Source organism: Crocodylus porosus, unplaced genomic scaffold, assembly GCF_001723895.1.
Source record: "Crocodylus porosus isolate Cpor-Errol unplaced genomic scaffold, CroPor_comp1, whole genome shotgun sequence".
NCBI lineage: Eukaryota > Metazoa > Chordata > Crocodylia > Crocodylidae > Crocodylus > Crocodylus porosus.
This window is the reverse complement of record NW_017728923.1, coordinates 3,922,460-3,930,135: the sequence shown is the minus strand read 5'-3', so window position 1 is coordinate 3,930,135 and position 7,676 is coordinate 3,922,460. Positions and strand designations below refer to the sequence as shown.

General features: G+C 46.0%; 1 protein-coding gene across 4 annotated transcripts in view; it reads left to right on the top strand.

Annotated features, from left to right (window-relative positions):
• Positions 1–3,558, top strand: part of RAB11FIP3 (RAB11 family interacting protein 3) — a 160,342-nt gene extending 156,784 nt beyond the window's left edge. For all 4 annotated transcript variants that reach the window (XM_019539971.1, XM_019539974.1, XM_019539973.1 and 1 more), the window contains 3 exons: positions 443–598; positions 1,352–1,492; positions 2,187–3,558. In XM_019539971.1, the coding sequence (XP_019395516.1) occupies positions 443–598; positions 1,352–1,492; positions 2,187–2,300 (411 nt within the window). In that variant the 3' untranslated portion in view covers positions 2,301–3,558. The remainder of the gene's footprint in view (positions 1–442; positions 599–1,351; positions 1,493–2,186) is intronic.
• Positions 3,559–7,676: the final 4,118 nt, after the last annotated feature.

Below are 7,676 nucleotides of genomic sequence, written 5' to 3'. Positions count from 1 at the left end.
AGACCGTTTCACGCTGGACATAAGGAAGAATTTCTTTACTGTCCGAGCCCCCAAGGTCTGGAACAGCCTGCCATTGAAGGTGGTTCAGGCACCTACACTGAACACCTTCAAGAGGAAATTGGATGCTTATCTTGCTGGGATCCTGTGACCCCAGCTGACTTCCTGCCCTTTGGGTGGGGGGCTGGACTCAATGATCTTCCAAGGTCCCTTCCAGCCCTAATGTCTATGAAATCTATAAAGGCAACTAAAGACTACATCTGTTTCCACCCTTAGAGAGGGCCTTTAATCCTGCTATCACAATCTTCTGGTGAGAGGATGCTTTCACCTGTAGGGTTTAAGTACAGTGGTAGTCAGGCCACCTGCACCTTGCGGTTAGCTTCCTCATATTCAGGGAGTGGGTTTGTTTGATTGTTCTGCCCTAGTCTCCTTTGTTCTGTTGCAGCTGATTGAGGACCTCAGGAAGCAGCTGGAGCACCTGCAGTTGTTTAAACTTGAAGCAGAGCAGCGAAGAGGCAGAAGCAGCAGCATAGGACTCCAGGAGTACAATAGTAGGACGCGGGAGACAGAGCTGGAGCAAGAGATCAGACGGCTCAAGCAGGTAGTTGGGACGGGGGCAGGGAAGATGAGTGATTCAGCCAGTAATGGTGACAGCGCTTAGCTGAACAGGACCGCTGATGTTCTTTAGGTCTACCCTTGCTAACTGGTGCAGACTCCTCATGAAGCATATCTGAACCAGTGTTGGGGGTGGAGGCAGGTTACTGCAGAGAAATTCTTTCCTGGAGTCACAGCTACCACATAGGTTGGGCCTAAAAGCAGCTTGTGGTCCCAAGTCAGAATCTCCTGGGTTTGCTCATGTGCATGATGGCCCTCGCAAGCAGACTGGGCAATGTGAATGCATTTAACTGCAAGGGAGTGCCTGGACTTTCTAAACTGAATGGGGGAAAGTAGGACCTTCTCTTCATGGAAGCGGTGATCTGCCTACCCAGCCATTCAGTATCCTGAGGTGAAGGATGAATTCTGGGAATGCTATTTTCTTCCCCCATTGAAACAATTCAATCCCAGTTTCATAGCAGAAATACAAAAAGCTGTAGAATCCTTCCAATGTGTCTTCTACTGAGTAAGGCTTCCCAGGGCTCTGCTGACTTGGAAGTGAGCCTGTGTCTTCCTTCTGGTTCTGCCATCCAGTCCTAGGACACTAGGGGCATGTTCTTCCCTTGTCTATGCCTCAACTTCCCCATCTGCAAAATGAGGATAAGACAGAACCTCTGTAGAGCACCTAAGGCTTGATAGATGTCTCACACTGTAGAAGTACAAATTGTTTGTATTGATTTGTGGGTTTTGTTGTGACCAGGATAACCGAAACCTGAAGGAACAAAATGATGAACTGAATGGACAGATCATAAACCTTAGCATCCAGGGAGCCAAGAACCTCTTTTCAGCTTCATTTTCAGAGTCCCTAGCTGCAGAAATCAGCTCGGTCTCCAGAGATGAGGTATTTACTGTATGGTGTTGACAGGAGGCTTACCCCTGTTTACCTCAAACCCCTTTGTTTTTAGGTGGATTGATGTATTTATGTAATCCATGCTCCTTGCTTGTGAGCACCTAGTTGGAGCTGAAATGCCCTCCATGCTCACTAACAAAGTAAAGATCTGCTGAGAGCTGCCTAACAGAAGGTGGCAATGCTGTGCCCTAGGGATGCTGTTCTACAGCTCAGCTGCTCTGGGGAAGAGAGATTCTGGCTGAGCTGCTGCCTTTGTACATTTCTGAAGAAAGCCATAACCTGTCAGGTGCTCAGATGCTGTTGTGGGGGGACCATATAAGACCCTACATTGGTGGGGTGGAAGGGGGAGTTTATAGCCAGAAGATGGTTGTGCTTAAGCATTGAGAAGGTTATGAGTTCTATTGGACTTTGTGCTGTATAGTAAAAGGAACGAATCTTGTTAGCAGTAATTTGTAATATAGGAGTTGCGTACATGCTTGGTGTAAACTCAGGGGATGGTGGGAATCTGTTGTGTAGGATGTCTTTCTTGGGGCAAAGTACTTATTTGTAGTGGCCCCTTCTGGATCTGTCAGTTTGTTGTTGAGCAAGCTGTCCATGGCCAGAGATTGCAAGGGGATACTTGCTAAATGTCCTGGACCTTTGACCTCTTAGTTATTAATTAAATCCCTGCCCTTCCTCCCTACAGCTAATGGAGGCGATTCAAAAACAGGAAGAAATCAACTTCCGCCTGCAGGATTACATTGACAGGATCATTGTTGCCATCATGGAAACGAATCCATCCATCCTGGAAGTCAAATAAGGAGGTGACAAGCCTCTGTACTGGGGATCTGGTGTAGACTTAGTGCTCTGAGAGGGGAAAAAGAGGCTTGCAACACCTTTGATCTTGATGAAGGCACAAGAAGCATCACTTGAGATCATTGGATGGATTCATCCAGTGGACCTGGGGAGAAAGAAAAGCAGCAATGAAGCTTTGTTGTTTGACTCCATTACTTAAAGACCCTTCCTGGCTTTGAGGGGTAAAAAGGGAATCTGGAGAAAAGCAGGCACAGGTAGAAGAGGAAGGGGAAAGAAGAGGAACTGCCACCCTGCCACTGGAACATATCAAACACTGAGGTTGATAAATGGCTGCTAACAGAAACTGTCTAAAGCATAATCCTGAAATCCCTATTGCATAGGTGGGGACTGAGTTTGAAAAGAGTTATCCAGAACCCAGGGCCATAGAGAGATGAATCCCATTCAGCCGGTTATTAAGAGAAGATGCTAATGGGATGGAGAAGCTAGCTGACTGAATTCTGTGCCCTGTCCCACTGACACACCTACTTTGCCAAAGTGTCCAGCACATGCTCACTAAGGCAAATCTACTAACAAGAAAAGCTTTGTCCCAGACTTGTATAATATTTTTTTCACGCATAGTGGGAAGTTCCTTCGTCAAACAGCACTGCTAGCACCTTGCTCCCTGGGGCTTGGCCCTGATGGGTTCTCCATTTAGGTGGTAGATGAAAAGGGAGGAGTGGCCATCTTTTGTAGACCATTGTTGGAGCCTGATCCGTGCCTCCACACTTGTTTTGTTCTGGCTTGGTGAGATGTTACATTGCTCCATCTTCTTTGGAGCTCACTGTTCAGCAGGCTCCATCCCATGTGTGATTCACTGGGGTGGCTTTTATCACATTCCCTTTCTCCTTTTGGGACAAGCTCCCCAGGTATCAGATGTGAATCTCTATGTATCAAGCCAGTGGGACCTGAATTGAATGAGCCTGTGGTAGGGCAACCAGCAATGGGAGGGATAAAAGACACACAACCATAGATAGGTGGACTCTCTACCCTTCCTTCCTGTTGTTCCCTTCAGGGACTGAAGGCAGGGCTACAATCTCTCCCAGCTTTATTAGTCTGTCCTGGAGCCAGCCTGGCAGCTGGCATGTTCTTCCCTGCTCCTGCTTCTGTTTGTATGACTCCTCCTTACCTTGGAGTACCTATATAGCCTTGGTATTGCTGCAGCAACAAATGGGTGCACAGCACCTTGAGGCAGTTGCATTCAGGCAGCCCCTTGTGTCAGAGAACAAGCTACAGTGAAGAGAAACAACGTGAGCCATTTGAACACTTACTTCAGGCCCAAGGATTGTTGTACCGTGGAAACTGTCGCCTATGCCTGAATGTCACTTCAGAGTGAAGGTGGTACGGTCTATGGCAATAATCTTCTCTGAGATGAGCTCTGCTGTTGACGCTCACAGCACTGGAGGTGGGGCCCTTGCCGGGGTGTAGGGCAGAGCCCTGGCTGGCTCTTGCCCACCCTCTTCTCCCATCCCTGTGCTGCCCTACCTTTGGTTTCACCCTTGCATTAATCAAGTTTTTGTTGTTCTAAACCAGGAAACTGCTATTATTGTGTTGACTACTTAGACAACTGTGCTTACCTGGAGCCTGAACCTTATGGTGGAAAGGGCATACAGCTGGCTGGGGACTGAAATCCAAGACCACTGGGAAACAAAAGCCATGTTTGTATCCAGCACGTTCAGGCTCACTAGTATGAAAGGCCACTTCTAAATCTGAGGGCCTTTCACAGTGCATTGCCTAATAAGTAAATGAGGAGTTGATTAAAAAGAGCCTTTCCCTCTGGCTACCAAAATAACATTAAGAAGGGTAGAAGCTCCTGAGGGATCTGGCTTCTGTTACTGAGGGGTTGTGGCCCAACAAGTTGGGGTCTTGTGAACCCAGCATTCATTCCTGGGGGTGGGGGGGGGGGGGGGGTGGGGATATGTTTGGGAAACTTGAAAACATAATTTTCTCCAAGTCAATATTAAATGGTTCCTCACAAATACACTTTTCCTGTAACAAAAAGCTGTCCTGATTCCAAGCATGGCCACATGGGACAGACAGCAGGTTTCTCTTTTAAAATAGGGGGGGCAATTTTGTTGTTTTTAAATCAACCAGTTAGCTTTTAAAGGACTCGGCTAATTGAGTTGAATGCCAAATCTGTAGGTAATGTGGAAAACTTCTGCACCAGTACCACACTTTACACATGTTCCTCATCTGTAGCACTAAAGCATCTGAGTTTGGCAAGTGGCCAACTCTGTAGCTGCATTCCTCACTCCCCTGTAAAGCCTGTTACATGCTCACAACTACTGAGTTATCCTCTCTTCCCTAGTTTTATTCCTTAGATATGGAGAGTAAAAGCACTTCACAGGGCACAGGACAGCACAGAACCGTGCTCATGGTAGCCTAGAGGATGTCCCAGTGGTGGGAGAGGAGCCTGCCGGGGAATATCTGTGAGCACCCTAAGCAATGTTGCTACCCTGACTTCTCTACCACTCCATGATACAGAGCTCGCTTTCGGGGCACCTGTGCAGTGTATACATATTTATACAGGTCTGACTTCTGTTTTAAAGTCTGTAGTCCCTTGAACTGGGTAAGGGAAGTGCCCTTTTAAGAGGGGCAAAGAGGAGGTGATGGCAGTGAGGCAATGGTTTCAACTCTTCTGCCAGGCAGGAGCAGGATCTCCAGTCCCCTTTGGATGTTCTGTGAAAACACTTTCCTGAGGAGGCTTCTGTTTGTAAGATCTGGTGCAAGAAATGGGGTGATGTGCATTGAAGGAGGGAGCCATGTTCTCTCAACACCAGGTCAGTGAACCACCAACACCCACCTTCCCCCTCCTGCACTCTTGTGTAGCATACCCCAGCAGACCAAGAGCTCCTGTGCACTTAGCAGTGCTCTGAGCTGTCTCCCTTGCATACGTTTTGCTCCTTAAGTCTGTGGGAAGAAGCCACGTACTGTACATTTCCAGAGAAGCTTTGGGTGTAAATCAGTGTATACTTGGAGAGGGAGATTTTTCTATCTTGTAGAGTAGGTATTTTTATAGAATGAAGGTTGATCCATTTTTTAATACTTTAAAGAAGAGAGAAATGTATCTGTGTATACACAAATATTATATAAATATAAATATATATATATATATATGTATAAATATATAAATATTGGAGACCTGCCTTTCTTGACTTGGGATCATATATCCCCAGTTAAAACAATCTCTTTTTTTTCCTGTTGATCACTCCGAGGTACTGTAACTGTAAATAATCACCAGGAAAAAAGTTTTAAACACAAAAGCACTGACTTGCACACTGACAATGCTTTAAATTCCCAAGGAAAAAACCTGTACTTCCCAATAAAGTCGCGCTCTCCCTGCTGGTATGTGAAGGAAACTCAAAACAGGAGGCAAAAACAGTATTGTCTTAAATGATGTATTGATTCTTGTCAAATTAAAAGCTGTTACCATTACTCTTCAGAGTGTTTTCTCCTTTCTCTGCTTCCCCAGGAAGGAAGGGATGGCAGAGGAGGGAAGGACTCAGAGATGTTTTCATAGCTTGTCAGTGCTGACTCAGGCTTTAAAAGCAGGAATTGTGTGAGCACTGCAAAATCCCCAGAAACATCGGAAATTAAGCTCTTCCTTTGGGCTGGCAGACTCTTCAAGGAGTTTCCTGCCAATGGTGTTATAGAAACCCCAGGAGCTGCACAAGGTATTGCCATGCAGAGATCCCTGTTCAGACCAAATCATTTTGTTTCCCTGGTGTGGCTTGGGAACAGCTCTGTAGATCCCACTGGGATCCCCCTTGGGTAACCAAGAACAGGGGGAAGTCCTGTTCTGCACCACTGACATAAATGGCAGAAACAGGATTGAAGTCTTGGCCCTCTGAACTTCAGGAGGGCAGACTTCGCTGAGCATATTTCTGGATCCCATGTCATTCATTTCATTGCCTGATGGTGACCCCTTCTGGAGAAACCAGGGAGTGATTCTGGGTTGTGGAGCCATCCTTAATCAGACTTCCTCAGAGGGATGTGCAGTTATAACAGGAAGAGTGTATTTAGTTGTTAAACTTTTTAAGCTTAAGGCACGCTTGGAAAATACCAGCTTTTAATTTTCACTTTTTTTTGCCGACAGAAAAGTAATAGAGCATGGATTCCTATTTGAAATCTCTGGGTTTATTTTGTGATTCATATACTGCGAGATCTTGGTTGAGGCATATTGAGATAATGTAAAGGAGAAAGGGAAACTGGATCCTGCTGAATTTGGAGACCCCTTTTATATATGAGCAGAACTATGACCAATGTTAGCCATACTGAAAGTTTCCCTGGACCAGGCACTCCTAAAGAGTGTGTTGTGGAGCGGTAGAAGTGTGCCATGAAAAATTATACCCAATCAGTGTCAAATCCAGCATGCAGAGCAGGAGCATCCAGCCTGTGGGGCTCCTCATGGATCCAGAAATTGGTAGGGGAGTAGAGGCAATTAAACCAGGCCATGACTCCCCACTGCCAGTTTTCCAAGCCCTGCATGGTGGGATCTGGCTTGCAGATTGACCTGGCACTGCTCATATGGCCTGTGGGGCCAAAAGACTGGGCTTGGGCAATGCTGTGTAAGTCTTATATAGACATGCAGACCTTTTTGGGTGCACAAGTGAAGTGTGCTGCCCATTTTAATCTAGAAAAAAAGTGTGCCCCAGGTATCAGAAGTTTGGGAAATGCTGCCCTAAGTCAATCTCAGGATATCACAGCTAAGGCTGAAGATGACCTGGGCAGTTGCAGGTAAAAGCAATTCTAAAGGCAGTCCAAGAGACAGCAAAATGGGGAACCTGGAATTTGTGTGGAGACAGTGGCCTGGTAGGAGGCCAGGTGCCTGGATGATGGGCACAGAACAACCTGAGTAGGTGGCAGTGCTATCCAAGAGCCAGGCAAGGTGAATACAAAGGAGATAATGGGAGATTTTAAGGGAGAAATCATTTATCTTTAAATTCAATTGAAATTTAAACAGTATCAATCTTTTTTTGGCAATTAAAATGCCCCACCCCCAATTTATGGTTAAGTACAAACACAGCAATGCAGCAGGCTGTTCCTGTAGATCTTGACTCACTGGAGGCATCCTACTGAAGTCACCCAGTTAGCGTGTATATGTAAAAGTAACTCTGGTGAGTAAAGCTTACAGAAGTGAGCTGGGTATTTGTACAGTTGAAATCTATAACACATCAAGAGTGCAAGAGTTCTGGTCACGACAGCAGGTCTAACCACAGGGCAAGGGGGTGTTACAAGCAGCCAAGATGGCTATTTTGAAGGGACACTGTAAACTAATTAGATTTGGTCCTAACATTTTGTTCCCCCAGTCTTTTTTTAGAAGCAACCCCAGAAATGGCTGTAA